Source organism: Oryza brachyantha, chromosome 5 (genome assembly GCF_000231095.2).
Source record: "Oryza brachyantha chromosome 5, ObraRS2, whole genome shotgun sequence".
NCBI lineage: Eukaryota > Viridiplantae > Streptophyta > Magnoliopsida > Poales > Poaceae > Oryza > Oryza brachyantha.
The window spans coordinates 15652182-15668745 of NC_023167.2; the positions used below are offsets into that span (position 1 = coordinate 15652182).

At 38.3% G+C, this 16564-nt stretch overlaps 2 protein-coding genes across 3 annotated transcripts; one reads left to right on the forward strand and one right to left on the reverse strand.

The window, feature by feature from the left end:
* The first annotated feature begins 1190 nt into the window (after window positions 1–1190).
* On the forward strand, window positions 1191–10823 carry LOC102701821 (probable LRR receptor-like serine/threonine-protein kinase At1g06840). Of its 2 annotated transcripts, none has more exons than XM_006654486.3 (21): window positions 1191–1511; window positions 2465–2629; window positions 3977–4121; window positions 4643–4714; window positions 4936–5007; window positions 5147–5290; window positions 5377–5448; window positions 5545–5616; window positions 5716–5796; window positions 5955–6023; window positions 6339–6407; window positions 6475–6546; window positions 7180–7266; window positions 7350–7418; window positions 7764–8260; window positions 8648–8800; window positions 9005–9288; window positions 9374–9425; window positions 9651–9901; window positions 9987–10121; window positions 10367–10823. In XM_006654486.3, the coding sequence occupies exons 2-21, from the start codon at window positions 2530–2532 to the stop codon at window positions 10712–10714; spliced, it is 2844 nt and encodes a 947-aa protein (XP_006654549.1). In that variant the 5' UTR covers window positions 1191–1511; window positions 2465–2529; the 3' UTR covers window positions 10715–10823. The 2 variants fall into 2 exon arrangements, with proteins under 2 accessions (XP_006654549.1, XP_006654550.1); XM_006654487.3 differs by having other exon boundaries at window positions 1191–1413.
* Window positions 10824–10863: 40 nt separating this feature from the next.
* Window positions 10864–14238, reverse strand: LOC102702286 (B3 domain-containing protein Os05g0481400-like). The gene is made up of 7 exons (XM_006654488.3): window positions 14042–14238; window positions 13741–13797; window positions 13559–13657; window positions 12885–12919; window positions 12523–12694; window positions 12227–12433; window positions 10864–11439 (listed from the first exon to the last, which is right to left on the reverse strand). Exons 1-7 carry the CDS (start codon window positions 14129–14131, stop codon window positions 11266–11268), a joined length of 834 nt encoding a protein of 277 aa, XP_006654551.1. The 5' UTR covers window positions 14132–14238; the 3' UTR covers window positions 10864–11265.
* Window positions 14239–16564: the final 2326 nt, after the last annotated feature.

Below are 16564 nucleotides of genomic sequence, written 5' to 3' on the forward strand. Positions count from 1 at the left end.
AGAAAGTGCAAGCATGTTGAGAATTACATATTTACATGGCAGTAAGTCTGTTTTATTTTATAATGTAAGACTCTAATCTTACCAAAATTTGTATAGATGCTAATAAATTTAGATATATAAAAAATATATGTTAATTAGATAAGTCTACACGAGATTAAAATGTATAACGTATAAAACAGGGTAAGTACTACGCTACCCTTCTGCTGCACTAACATGTGCATCTCACATTGGGATAATAAATACTCCTTAACATGGTAAAACTCGATTATAACCAGTATTTTTTTTAAAAAAAAGAAGGCATTGTATAATGTGGAGGGGACTTGCTCTCAAATTTTTGTCAAAAATGTTTATTAGAATAGAAAGCCTGTTGTTTTTCTTGCTTATGCTTATAAGCTAAAATTTAAATTTTAAACTTAAACTTAAATTTAATTTTAAGGTTATTTATCATGGTTTATTTTACAATTTTTAAGTCACTACATACATGCATATAAAAAATCTCACCCATAAATTTTTTTTCTTTGCAAAAATGCAATTTCACTTTTTATTCCAAAAAGCAAACCGACGAGAGCGGTATATGAAAGTTTTATCTATAATTATTTTCTAACTATTAATAAATCATTTTGCTCGTGAAGATCGTGTTCTTTTTTAACCAAAGATGAAAAATCATCTATTTTAATGGTGTAATCGATGAATTTACCTACTATAAACTTGTAAACTATTTTAAAAATATAAGATAATGGTCTTCAATATATAAACTTTTTTAAAACAATATACTGATCAGTACTTTGAACATGTATATAAAAATGAGTGAAAATAAAACTGAGAATAACCCGGGGAAAAGTTCGGACGCGTTCTAAAGTGATGGTAGGAGTGATGTCAACCCACGCACGGAGAACGAGAAATGTGATTAGTATATAATTAATTTAATATTAACTATTATAAACTTAACATATGAATTAATATGATTTTTTAAACAACTTTTATATAAACTTTTTTAGCTAACTACGTATCATTTAATTCATTCGAATACGTGCACGCGGAAATTAAATATATGCATTAGCCGCTGAGGCCTTTGCGAACGCAGCCGAATTCGCCTTTGCCTCCCACATATACGGAACCCGCACTCACCATCTAGGCGAACGAACTTTTGGGCTTCCATCCTGATCCCACCATATAAAAAAGCGCCCGTTCCGACGTCGTCGTCCATAGGACTCATCACTTTACTACTCCTACTACTCCGTCGCGGCGTCGCCTCTCTCCACTCCGGTGAAGTCTCCGACCCCCACCCTCCCCTTCTGCGCGCGCGCGCGCGGAGAAGCTAGGCGCCGCTCTCGATCGGTCCTCGCGGCTTCGGAGCAAGCGAGCGAGCGAGAGGATATATACGATCGATCGAAAGAGGAAGGAATCCTGAAGGTTTGATACTTCGATTTCCCCCTCCTCGTTCTGCCACCTTCTTCTTCGAGCTTGGGGACGGATCGAGCAGCTGGGGTGTTCTGTCTTCCTCGCAACAAGTACTATTTTGAGCCTACTTTTTGTCCGCTCGTTTTCTCGCACCGCTAAACGGTATATTTTTTATATAAAAAATTATCATCAACCTGTTATACATAATTATATAAATTAATTTTATCATTTATATTTATATATAATCATTGCATCAATCTTTCGTCGACCGAAATAACATAACATATAGCCTTAGGCTGTGTTCGTCTGCTGCTCATAAGTTAACTTATCCTCTTGTTATTCGGGCGTACGATTCTCGAACTGCTAAATAGTGTATTTTTTATAAAAATTTTATATAGAAAATTTGTTTTAAAAAATCATATTAGTCTATTTTATATTTTTTAATAATTAATACTTAATTAATCATATACTAATCTGTACGTTTTCTGTACAGGAAAAATTAACTTACCTTTACTTCAATCATGTACTAATATACATATTAGTAGTGAGTACTGCCGCAAAAGCAGCATGCAAGCTGCGAGTTTGGTTGGCACGTCGTGGTTACGAATTAGGATGGCGTTGTTGTCAGTCTCGTTGGCTTTGATGTTTGCTGCCGCGGAAGCTGGGTCTTGTCTCTGGCTTCGTCGATTCGATTGCTCCGCTCGAGCGCACAGAAGCGACTGTGTAGGCAGGTTTGTTACAGAGACAGGCAGAGTAGGTACGAGTACACGACACAGACGCGTGACCTTTTCTTTTCTCAAGTTTTGCACGTCGCTTGCATACTGTCGAATTCGGCCATCCGTTTCATTTTCCATCGATCCAAGTATCAAACTACCGTTAAACAATGATCCATAGAAAAAATTAATCTGTTTTCAGATCTTGGGGGGGAATTTTCTGTGCTCATGTACCAAATGAAGCATACGTCCGAACTTCCAACCTTGCAATTAAAAGTGAGATATGATTGAGACATCACAAATAATTATGGTATTCATAAACTCATTTGTTCATTTTTTCTCTTTGCTAGGATCCTGAAATTTTGGAGTTCTGCTGTCGACGATATGAGTGGTTGCTGCTGATTATCTTACAGACATGGCCAATTTCTTCAGAGCTGTACTCTGTGCAGTAACTCTTGTGGTGCTGCTCCCCTTCTTAGAGGCTGAAGATGAGAAATCTACTGATCCTAACGAAGGTAATCTTTCCAAGCATATACTTCATGGCTTCATGCCGAGCCAAACCTGAAACCTGGGCTGGGCCGGACTAGCCCAGGTTCAAAGATGGCTTTGGACCAACATGTTCTCCTAATCCCATGTTTCATATGACTTTCTCTGTTTTCTGTTTTTTTATTTAACTTTGTTGACTTTTAGATTTACGTTTGACCATTTATCTTATTTAAAAAATTTACATAATCATTAATTATTTTGTTGTGATTTGATTTATTACTAAAAGCCCTTTAAGCATGATCTACAATTTTGTATATTTGTATAAAATTTTTGAATAAAATGAATGGTCAAATATTAATTTAAAAGCCAACAACGTCAAATAAAAAACTAGAGGGAGTATATATTGAGCTTGGTGCTGGGCCTGAGTGCCTGACACGGGGTAGGCTTAGGTTTAAAGTAGGCTTTGGGGCAGGACAAGCTTGGTTGGACTGCTTAATTGTTTTAAACTAGTTTGTTTTCAGATAATATCTACAAGCCTTTTTTCCCTTTTATTTGCACAATACTCAGGCCTCATCAGTTGGATAATATGTCAAAAAATAATTTGTGATTAAAACTTTTAGATTTGTGTTCTTAGAGACTTAACTGCCAATACTGAAAAATAACTACGATGACAAAACCCGCCCACCCCACCCCCACCCCCAACCAAAAAACAATTCCAAAATTAAGTTTTCAAGTTTACATTTTGGCAGCAGCATATGCATTTTAGCCCAAAAGATGGGGCCCTCGATACATTCATTTCTAGAATTCTAGAGGGGTGCTTCCATTCTCCCACTAGTGAATAGTGATTTCTTTAAAGCATGCACACTTTATAGATCTGAATAAAGTAATTTGTTTATGCCCTTGAAAAGCAATAAATAAGAAATTATACTTCATGGATTACAAACATACCAGAACTCTGATCTAATTAAAACATACCAGAATTCTATTTTATGCCTGTTGTGAGGCATGAGTTGTAGGTTAATTTTGGACAATCACAGTATCTGTGGTTACACATTTTTTCTACCTTTTTAGATGATGGAGATATATACCTACCCGTTAGTATGTCTGCCTACCAGAGAATGGTATCATTTACATGTCTTATATGAAAAATGTAAAGAGTTGCAAACTTGTATGCTAACGACATATGAAATAATTTTCTCATAGGATTCGTAAAAGAAAAAGAAATGTTATGCCTTCTGCTAGATAACCACTTCTATCAGCAGAAATATGAGATGTTCAGTGCCAACAGTGTTTCATTCACTTAATATATTGGGTTCCTTTGCTTAAATGTTCTCAGTATTTTCTGAAAAATGTATCTTGTCTTTCCCACTATGCAGTCATTGCACTTATGGCTATCAAGGGAGGCTTAGTTGATCCTATGAACTACCTCAAGAATTGGAATAGGGGAGATCCATGCAGATTAAATTGGACAGGGGTCTTCTGCCATGATACGAATGATGCATACCTTCATGTGACAGAATTGTATGACCAAAACTTCTATTTAATTTACCAATCATATCCTCAGTTTCAGTTTGGTTGTCATATTTCTGGAACAATGGATGAATGGATGCTAGTGAGCATAGGAAACTGTTTTATATTAAATGCTAAAGACTATATTTTGTATGGCTTATTAGGAAATACAAATTTCTGCATGCATCATTAATTGTATAAGCTATTGAAGAAACTAACAATTGATATCTTACAGGTGTCTTATTGCCATAATAAAAATTTCATGCATACTAAAATAAATTATTACCTTTTTTCTTGAATGGTGACACCGTGACTTGGTGATACATTTACTGGTAACCATGCATCTCTTTTGATATTTGATAATTTTTTAAATTTCTAATCATTGTTGGGGCAGCTTTTCAAGGACTTTATTTGCTTGAAATATAACTTATTATGTTTATCCCTTTATCCTGGCACAATAAAGAATATGATAAGGGCACACTCTTTCTGTCAATTTCAATCTGCTGCTGGTTGTATTGTTTTTATCCATGTAGACAACTGTTTAAGAGGAACCTCTCTGGAAATTTGGTACCTGAGGTCAGTCTTCTATCTCAGCTGAAAATATTGTAAGTATACTATGATGGGTGGAGTTCTAATTTTTGTAAGTTCTGCATTTATTAAATTTTAGTCCTTACTGCTAGCTTCACCTCACTATATTTTCCATAAAAAGAAATTAATGGTACATTCCTGGAAAATTACTAAAGAAAATACTAATGGATCAGTATATGGTTGATTTTTTCATCAATATCTTATACCATATATTAACTTATTGTTGTTTCTCTTGAAGGGATTTTATGTGGAACAATTTAACAGGTAGCATCCCTAAAGAGATAGGCAATATCACTACACTCAAACTTATGTGCGTATACTCATTATATTACTTTTATTTCCCTTTTTCAATATGCACAGAAAACAATGGAACTCCTTACTTACATAATTCGTTATTTTTTCTTATACTTACAAAATACATTACTTGTTATTTTTCATGTTTTCTCAAGATTATTAAATGGCAATCAGCTATCGGGTATTTTGCCAGACGAGATTGGCAACCTTCAAAACTTAACAAGGTTACAGGTTGATCAAAACCTACTATCTGGCCCAATACCTAAATCATTTGCCAACTTAAAGAGTGTGAAACATCTGTAAGGATTGTACATTTCCTTTTCTTCTCATGATTTGTTGTTCAGTATGAGTCCACTGCTAAACTCAATTGCCCCATTCATTTCAGTCACATGAACAATAATTCTTTAAGTGGGCAAATCCCGTCCGAATTGTCCAGACTGCCTACACTTTTTCACCTGTAAGAGGAAGCCTATTTGTTACATTTTTTCCTTATGCATGTTTTATCAGGTGAGACAGAATTAAACTTATTATATATGTAACCAAAACCTTGCAGTCTTGTTGATAACAACAATTTGTCTGGGCCTCTACCTCCAGAACTAGCTGCGGCACCAGCCTTGAGAATACTGTATGTACCAATGGTCAATTGTCGTACTCAATTAAAAATTGCTTCATACAATTACGTACACCTTCTTCTTATATTTGTATTTATCTTTTTGGCGTCTAGTCAGGCTGACAACAATAACTTCAGCGGAAGTTCCATCCCTGCTCTGTATAGCAACATGTCCACACAAACACTAGTTAAACTGTGAGCATTATATGTTATCTCAATCTGTTAAGTTTAAATACTTTCAATATAATGAGTAGTTTCTAATGCCAATTACCGTATGCTGCTACCTAATTTTTATATTGCTTATTCCCATGCTAAAATGCAAAGGCTGAGGGTTATGTTTCTTGTTACATCAGGAGTCTTCGAAACTGCAGTTTGCAGGGTGCTATTCCCGATCTGAGTGCAATGCGTCAACTTGGTTATTTGTGAGTACACTAATCCTGCTGAAAGGACATGCCATCTTGATTTTCCAACCTGTGTATCTTGATATCATGGTTCATGGACACTGAAAGCCACTTCAAATATCTTGATATCAGAAAAGAAGTTTAGAGTATTTTTTTAAGATAATGGAAATGGTTTACAACTCTGGCCTATAAGTTTTGTTGAAGAAGTTTAGATTAATAGTTTTCTGCCAGAAAGAAAGTTAGAGTTTCCTTAACAATGTGTGACCATTTCTCTCGAACATGAGCTGAGGAAATAACTCAACAAATGCCAAAACTAACTCTCATATGCATATGCAGGGATCTTAGCTGGAACCAGTTGACAGGATCTATCCCACCTAATAAGCTTGCTTCAAATATCACTACAATGTATGCAGCTTTTATAATTTCTGTTTCACTTTTTTAATCTCTGAGCTGATATCTAGTTTTATGACAGTGATTTGTCACAAAACATGCTTAATGGAAGTATTCCATCAAACTTCTCAGGGCTTCCTAATCTTCAGTTATTGTAAGTGTAATATTTAGCTTCGCTAAATCTTGCTCCAGACTGCTTCATGTGGGTTTTTGTAACCACTTACTTATTCCAAATATAATCTCAGGCCTCCTGCACATTTCTATCTTGTTATAAAAAGAGAACGAATTTTATTGGTTTAGGGAGAGGCAACATCTCTGCCAGTTATACTTAGATAGAATGGGACAAAGCAAGGAATAAATACATAAGAGTGACAAGAGGGGGAAGACTGAGCAACGAATAGGCACTCTAAAACTTCACGAAAGAGGACACCAAGTTTAAAGAGGCATTTCCATATGATCAACCTGGTGGTTTGAGGGAATTTAATTTTTTTCTATTTTCCTTCCTTCTCATGAATTTTACATCATATCTTATTAGCTGCAGATTTGACCTAGCCATTTTCTATTGCTGTCAATATAACTTCATTTTGACACAACACAAATTGTGTATGGCGTTATTTTGTTAACCTTAGGAAATTTTGGGGATTTTACTGTAAGTTTTGACTTAGGCAAAGCCCACATATAAAGTGCATACAAGGATGTGAAAGGACTATATTGCCCATTGCATATAGTATATCCTTAACAGTTAAAACATTGCTTTAAAAAACATGTCAACATTGCAATTTTGCAGGTCAGTTAAAAACAATAATTTAGATGGTTCTGTTCCCTCAACAATTTGGGATGGCGTCGACCTTTCAAGAAACAGAAGTCTTGTGCTGTACGATTCTTTTTGGAAAAGTTCTCTTTTACGCTCAAAGTTGTAACGCTAATATATAATTGACATACTTGTTAATTGTGCAGGGACTTCCAAAATAATTCCCTCCAGATGTTTCCGGCTGGAATTAATCCTCCACAAAATGTTACCGTCTTGTACGTTCTCATATATCTACGTGATTCACTATCAGTTGGCATTCCTACATAAAAATTCTGTGTTGTAGATGGATATTTAATTTTGAGCACGCAAGTTCCACACCTGATTTCCCTTTTGATGATTTACACCGTTTCATCTTTTTAGAGCAGCTTATATTGCTTATATATAACAGTTTTCAGGCCACACTGTTCTTTTTGAGAATAGACATCATAATCAAAACAGTTTTTTTCATTGTATTATGAGTGAAAACAGGAATTGAACTGAATATTGCCCTTCCTCAAGGGGATAAAGTACTCAAGTTCTTATGCAATAGATCATTATCACAATCAATATTATTTGTGCAGGCTATATGGAAATCCTATATGTGAGAATTCTGATGGAACTCTGGTAACTAACCTTTGCCGACCCCAGTCAGTAAACCTGGAAACATCTAAACAGAAAACAAGTACTACCATGGTTTGTGGAACTTGCCCAACAGAAAAAGATTACGAGTACAATCCTTCATTCTCGGAACAATGTTTTTGTGCGGTGCCACTTGGAGTAGGGATTCGATTGAAGAGTCCAGGAATCAAAGACTTTCGTCCATATGAAGATGCTTTCAAGATTGATCTAACTTCTTTGTTGCAGCTGTTTCCTTACCAGCTATATATTGACAACTACATATGGGAGGTTGGTCCAAGGCTAGATATGCATCTAAAGTTATTTCCAAGCAATACAAGTTTGTTAAATATGTCTGAGATTGTCCGACTCAGACACGTACTTGCTGGATGGGAAATTACACTTTTAGATGTATTTGGCCCATACGAGCTTCTCAATTTCACGCTTGGTTCTTATGAAAATGGTATGCACACTTGAAGTTTAAGTGTATACAAATTGTTCTGCCATGAAACTCCTCATTTTAACTTATCAAGGATAAATTGGAATTTTTTCTGCACATTTATTTTTTTGAAAAATGTTGTGATGGATCATCTCTCAGCTCTATATAATGACTTATTAATAATGAAGCACAGTTCTGTATTATTTAATGTTCATCATCAAAATTTTAATGTATAAATATTCAATAAAATTATTGTAAATATAAATAAATAATCATCATGTTTATTTTTTAACCATATGTCAAATATAAAACAAAGATTTTTTTAAAAACTTGTGCGGTTGCCATGCACTGCTTTTGCCTGGTTGCTCACACTGATTACTAATATTGCTGTTTTTTGTATTTTTCTCGTAGAATATCCTAATCTGGCTTCATCAGGTTTAAGCAAAGCTGCACTGGGTGGTATCTTAGCAGGCGCAATAGCTGGTGCCATTGCACTTTCTGCAGTAGTTACTGCTCTGATAATGAGAAAGCATTCAAGAACTAAGGCAATTTCAAGACGTTCATGTAAGTCATTGTACTTCTGTAAGAATTAAGCTATCATTCCATGGCATTTCAAGCAGTTATGAATGTCTGTACTTTGTGGCACTCCCATTATCTTCATAATCGTTTCTTTGTTCCATGCTTATTGAATATCTGACTGTGTAAGGTAATTTTAATCTTTGATTTTTCAAGAGACAACATGAAAATATGTAATATTATTGTTTACAGTGTCGAGATTTTCTGTCAAAGTTGATGGGGTTAGGTGCTTCACATATGAAGAAATGGCTGCTGCTACAAATAATTTTGACCTATCAGCTCAAGTTGGTCAAGGAGGTTATGGAATAGTCTATAAAGGAACTCTAGCTGATGGAACAGTTGTAGCAATCAAAAGGGCACATGAGTATTCTCTTCAAGGTTCAACAGAGTTTTGCACAGAAATAGAGTTGTTGTCTAGATTGCATCATCGGAATCTGGTTGCATTGGTTGGTTACTGTGATGAAGAAAATGAACAGGTACATCTCTTTGATTTTAGTTATTTGTGTGAAGATAGTTTTCTGGAAAAACTATCCTGATAAGATAAAATTGTATCTTTTACAGATGCTGGTTTATGAATTCATGTCAAATGGCACTTTACGTGATCACCTTTCTGGTAAGCACAGGGCTAGTTCTGTTGCTTTAGGCCCAGTTTAGGTGTAATCGATCCCACTGATCTACTGTCATCCTGAACTGACTCTTATGGCTTTGATATCAAGATCAGCCATTCAATTGTCAGCTTCCTGAATCTTACAATTGATGTGCATTCTTGAACCTGCTTAAAGAGTGAATTGTGTAATACTTATTCTACTTTAATCTCATTTATATTTTGCAACCGCAGCAAAGTCAAAACAACATCTCAGTTTCGGTTTGAGATTGCACATTGCATTGGGTGCTTCAAAGGGAATTCTGTATCTACACGCCGAAGCAGATCCTCCTATATTTCACCGTGATGTTAAGGCCAGCAATATACTGTTGGATTCCAAGTATGTTGCTAAGGTAGCTGACTTCGGACTTTCGAGGCTTGCTCCAGTGCCAGATGTTCAAGGGACATTACCAGCTCATGTTTCGACTGTTGTTAAGGGCACCCCTGTAAGTGTTAGTTGCACTGGCAGTAATGCAGATTTATGGTTTCCCTTCTGCAGTTATACTAACAACATCCCTCTCGTTTGGGCAGGGTTACCTTGATCCAGAGTACTTTCTGACTCATAAATTGACGGACAAAAGCGATGTGTATAGCCTTGGAGTTGTTTTTCTTGAGATGTTGACTGGGATGAAGCCTATTGAGCATGGTAAAAACATAGTGAGAGAGGTAAACCCCTCAACTTTCAATAGTACTTTCAGCTAGAACTATTGTAAATCAACTGGAAAACATACAAAGCATAGTCCGTTCATTACTATCAGGAAACCTATATCAAAATCCACTATAGTGTTATCAGGGGAACATCAGTGGTTCTTAAGTTATTTGCTTCCAAGAAAAGATAAATATTCTTCAGCATACATACGTTGAAGCTAACCGATAATAGATTACTGAAAGGACTGCATTTTACTCTGCAGGTAAAAAAGGCTTACCAATCAGGCAATATATCTGAGATCATGGATAGCCGGATGGGCTTGTGTCCACCAGAGTGTGTCCAGAGTTTCTTCGTATTGGCAATGAAGTGCTCGAGGGATGAGACCGATACCAGGCCATCCATGTCAGACATTGTTAGAGAACTTGAGCTCATCTTGAAGATGATGCCAGAGGCCGAGCTTATCCCGCTAGAAACTCCAGAAACATACTCGGGACCTATGACTAAATCCACATCAAACTCAAGAAATGGGAATTACTTGGTCTCATCTCAAACTTTTACTAGTGCTGATGCAAGTAGTAGCGTGCTTTCTGGGATGGTGACTCCTCGGTAATACTATTCCTAGTGTTGTAAAAATCTGGTAGCTCTAAACATGCACCAATGCCTTGTAACATTATGTATTTCACACTTCTCCTTTTCAATGGATCAGTGTTGCTGGAAAATGCATAACATGATAATGCAGGGAAATATATAAATATTCGGCTTATCCATTTTTTTTCCTCCATTCTAGATCAGTTTTTGCCACATAAGCAATAAGGTTCTCATCCATTATGTAGATTGAACACAGTGAATCAGCAAAACACAGATGGATTCCAGGACACAAGTGGTAATTGGAACACCCGTAAGGTCATAACTTAGGAAATGGTCATAACATTTCTTTACATGTTACCTAAGCCTGCCTACCTACCTACGATGATGAATACTCTGTCCGTTGCCGCAACAAAAGGGGTGGTAATTGGAACACCCATAAGGCCATAACTTAGGAAATAGACAGGCCAACAAAAAAGATTAATAAGGATGGCCTGACAGGAGAGCACATTGGTAACATGCAGCATTCTTGTACAGAGAGAGCACCCATTTCAAGTCACCATGTATAACTAATATCTACCGTCGTGCACGGAGTTTTCTCCTCTTAGCACCTTTTAAAGATTCAGCATTAGGTGAGTCATTCTGCTCAGTTGCATCCTTTGCACTGGCGTCCTTTTTGTCCCCATCGGCTTCCAAGTCAACAGATTCAGACTCGTCTGCATCCTCATCATAAGCCTTTCTAATGTAGATCTGTATAGAGGAATAAATTCCATATCAAAGCTACATATGTTAAACAAAAAGAGAACGTACAACTGAACACACAGCAGAATAAAGATCTGAGTGAAGAAAGTAACAGAACTACCAACAATGATATCCACACTCATTTATTGGTGAAAACAGATAAGCTGCAGTGGGGTATTTATTTTCTTACTTTCATCCCTGTGTTGATGTATTTGATTATATTTTCTTACTTTCTAGGACATGTAAGATATCGAGGATCAAGAACCAGCTAAGGAGAAAACATCGGAAACGAATATGAAACTTTAATTTGGACAGTTACCGCCTGGTTTGACCAGTTTCCAGCTGGTTACCACCCAAATTACATTTAGAGTCAAAATTCACAGGATAGCACTTGACTGTATTCTTTCTTGCTGAAAGATGGAAGATGAAAGATTTTCTGATTTTTTTATAGTTGTTTAATGGTATAAAGGGTGGAATTAACTACTATAAAGTTGACAATTTACTTTAGTGAGGTGAGATGATCTCCTCTATAAAACTTTTTGCAAAACATACACCATTTAGCAGTCAGGTCTTTAGTAAGGTGAGATGAATGGGTACTAATTAAACCAATAAAATTTAGGGAGAAGTAAAACAAATCAACAATATGGTCAGTTGCTGCCATTTTTTTTATTCCTGTCAGAATTTGGGACTTGGGACAAGCATCTAAAAGTGTGCAAGTTTTGATTTTTCTTGGAAGGGAATTTGTCAGGTCCAGATTACCATGAAACATGTCACTGAATCTAATATCAAATAGTACCTTAAATCTGTCAGGCTCAACCAATTCAAAGACCAATGAATCACAATCTTCCAAGTTGTGGTGCATTGCAAATCCTCTCCATCCACCACTTAGGCCTGTGCGGTTCCCAATGTAGACAGAATCAAACTCGCCACCCTCTTCATCCTCCAATACCATCTTAAACTCTCTAGGAGGCAAATGCAACTTACAGAAGCGACTTGGAAGACCCTTGTAGGATAGAAAAATCATGGCTATGAGTATCACTTGATCATAACATATCTCATGAAATACTTAATGGATCCCAGAAAACATCTTACAAGCCAAAAGCAACTAGACACATGCGATCGAACCATGGTCTTAACAAACGATGGGTTCTCAGGGTCTAAACGATTTTGAAGTCTCTCAGCTCTTTTGAAAGCACTTTGTTGTTGTTCATAAGAGGCAATCCTTCCAGTGTAATCTCTTCCCTGCTCTGTGTTCCTACTGCCCCTGTTCAACATAAGCAAGTATTACCTCCGTCCCATAAAAAAATCACTTTTGTATATGAATCTGGACAGACATTGTGCCCAGGCTCATGTATAAAAGTGAACATTTGTTGGGCCCGAGGGAGTATCCAATTACATTAAGCCTAGCCACAGTCACATTTATCACAAATCAGTAAACCAAAGGGAAGTATTACCTCCTACGGCGTAGAAAACTGTCAAGTTCACCAAACTGGTACAGTGAAAAGAGCACAACTTAGCATCAACATTGGCGTGAAAAAAAAATATTTCATCACTCCAAGAACAAAACAAAGCTTCATTGCACTTTAAATTATGTAATTACCATTTCCATTGTCTAAAAAAAACTTACAGTATTTTTGCTGTAATCATTTCATTCTACATCAGTTTCACAAGAAAGGTCACTAACATCGTGACATTAAGGATACAATCTATTTTAAAAAGCCATATTCACCAACCATTTCAGGTTTTTATAATTTACTGTCCACTTCTCTACTACTCCCTCCGTTTCACAATGTAAGACTTTTTACCCTTGGCTAGATTTATATAGATGTTAATAAATCTAGACATATATATAAATTATATATATTCATTAATTGATGAATTTAGCCAACGCTAGAAATTCTTGCAATATGAAATGGACAATATGAAATGGAGGTAGTACTTAAAAGCAGTCCATCTTCTTGCCAATCTCACGTTATGCAAGTTCCACAAAAACAAATAAAAATCAAGTAGATTATGTAAAAAAAATTTCTATGTGGCTATGTGCCTGCCCATCATTAGTTAAACGAGCATGTTGCGATGCACGGTGATATTACTACAAATAACTGTCGGTTTAAAGTGAACAACTCACATCATCATCCTTGTACGAAACCGAGTTGCGCGCCCTCGATGAACGCCTCACTTCGGTGGCCTCAAACTTCCTCCGCTGCTTCGGGCTCGCACGAGTGCTCTGCGAAGAAGACGCGAAACAAATCAAATCCACGAAACAGCAGACCCAAACCCCGCGTGTAGGCGCAGGTTCGGCGCAATCACCTTCTGCAACCTCGCCGCCTGGAGCAAGCTCTTGGACATCTTCGTTATACCCAGATCCTGCGCAGAAGGAAAAAACCGAAATCTTAGCCCCTCCAAAAAAAATTAAAAAAAGAAAAGGACGAACTGATGCGGCGACTGTGTAAAAAAGGAAAGAAAGAACACCTCAAATCCATCCATCCACAAAGAGGAACAGAGAAGAGAAGAGAACCAAAAAAAAAAATCGATCTGAACTGGGGTTCATGGGTGATTCGCGGTGTCCTCTACCGCGCGCCGGGGGGGGGGGGGGGGGGGGGGGACGCACCTCGAGTTGCTTGAGGTTCTCGAGGACCCGCTTCCGGCGCTCCTCCTCGTAGGCGGCGCCGGAGGCCGCGCTGCCCGCCTCGGCCGCCATGGCTGCTCCTTCACTACCTCCTCCGAATCCTTCCCCCCACGCGAGCGAGAGAGGGAGGCAAGGGGAAAAAGAAAAAAGGAGAGAGAGGATTCGCTTGCCTTATTGAAGAACAAACACCCCCCCCCCCCATTCGTTTTGAAACTTCAAATTCGAGACTTTTCATGCATCGGAATCCGTGCGAGGGAATCTGCGGGCCGTACGTACCGATGGGTCCAGCGGCAGGCTTCAGCTGACACGTGCACTGCCGTCTTGGATGCCTGCACTACTTGCGCTACAGGGAGTCAAAAGTCGGAGCATCTCCAACCGTCTCTTCAAATCTTATTTTCTAAATAGTTATTTGGCAACTCTTCATCTTATTTGGTCACTTAAATTTATTTTTTCTCTAACAGTCTCTTCATCTATTCTAAGTCTATGACACTTAGGTCACACATGCTCCTTCTCCCTCAATCTCTTTCTCCATCTTTCCTTTTCTCTTTCTTCTTTTTCTTTCATTTCCTCCTCAGGGGCGGCAGATGGAGACGGCGGCGGAGCCGGCGGCGTCCGGGTGCGGCGGCACGGGGAGGCAGCAGGCGACGCGGTGGCGTCCGCACGGGCGGAGGCGGCGCGGCGCGGTGGCGTCCGTTCCCGGGGAGACAGTACGGAGGCGGCGTGCGCGCGGAGGCCGGTGGCCACGGCGAGCAGAGGCGGCAAGCTGACGCGTAGGCCGGCGGCGGGCACCGCGCGGAGGCCAACGACGGGTGACGAGCGGCGCCATGCTAAGGGCGGCGCCGGCGGCTAGCTTCATGCTCCTCCTGTGCTTGCCCGTGCTTGCTGCTTGGTGTGTGAGGATGGATGGTTGTGTGGCCCACTGTTGGCCAGCCAAATAGAGTGGCCAAATTTGGCCAGTGGAGATAGGGATTTGGCCAGCCATATAGCTTAGCCATTCAGATAGAGAGGTTGTTGGAGCATGTTTTTTGGCTAGAATGGCTAAAATTTGGCTTGGAGAGTAGGACAAGAAGGCTGTTGGAGATGCTCTTATACTCCAAAGTTATAGCATATTTTATTATTATTGAAATTAACGAATGGGCTAAGACTCATGTGTAGATTAATTTTTAAGAAAATCACCAAAGTTTATCTGACGGGAAGCACACGTATGAATCTTTAGCACCAACTTACTAGCTCAATAAGAGTGGGGCATCCTTAAATGGAAGAGTATAAATATTTGAGCAAGAAAGAAGTAGATGAACACGTGTGCTCGCTCGCTTGCTGGACATGGTCGGGTCGGGTGCACGTGCACACACGACATGAGCATGAATGGTCCACCGCCACTCATGCTTGAACGGAAATTTTGGTGTTAGTTTTGAAACTTATCGGATCTTTCCATATGTGAGATGGCGTAGAGTTCATATAGGTTACGTGCGGCCTATCCAGTTCGGTTGTATATGGAAGACGTGAACCTATCCAATTTGGTTGTGATATGGAAGACATACTGATCACACGTCCTATATATACCGAACCGCTATCTCTTCCCAAGTGGGGTGAAAAACAATCTAGGATTTGTCTTTTTCTCTGTAATGTGCCGCCACCGTAATCTACTCCATCGTCTCCACTGTCGTGCACCGGCGATTGGGAGAGCGGGTCTCTGGAACCGTCGCCGTCATGAAATCCTATACCGGGAGAGGACGAATAAGTTTTATGGGAAGCGCTCATGGCGACTGCTTGTTGTTCGTACACCACAGCTTGTCTTCCTCGTCTATCGGTTGCGACTCACCGTCGTCCATATCTTCCGCCGCGAGTTGTCAGTGCTGCGTCTAATCCTCCTTCTCAGAACAACATTCGGTATAGACTAATCATGTTTAATCTAGTACTGAATCTGTTTAATTTATTCGTGTGTAGCTCTTTTGTATATATATTTAAATATTAATCTGTTCATGTTGGTTGATCCATGTGTTGTCATGCTTTCGTTATACAATGTCATGATTTATTTAAGGGATAGATTAAATTATTATTTGCTTATATTTTCAACAATTATTGTGAAAGGGGTATTAGAAAATAAGAAATGAAATAGTATAAGCTATGTTTAGCTACAAAGAGTATCCATATAAATTAAAATACATTATCTCTCTCCTCTCTCTTCCCCATAGGTCGTGTCAAGATCATAAAGGCTACTATTTCAATTAGAACCCCTTTGGAATGAAAGGTTGGCATATGAATTTTGAAATATTCAACTTCCAACAAAAAGGGAATTCCTTGTGGCCCCTTTAGTCCATAAGAAAGAAAAGGAAAATGCCACAGATTGCATTCATACGGTTGAATCTCATAACAAATTAAAACTTTCATCTCCTTTGTTTCATGATGCTACCAAAGAGCTTCGCTAATCTTGACGTGGGTTTTATTCTTGTGAGATTAGAGAAACACGTCACTTCAATTTCCCGCATTTTCTTTCCTTTCCGT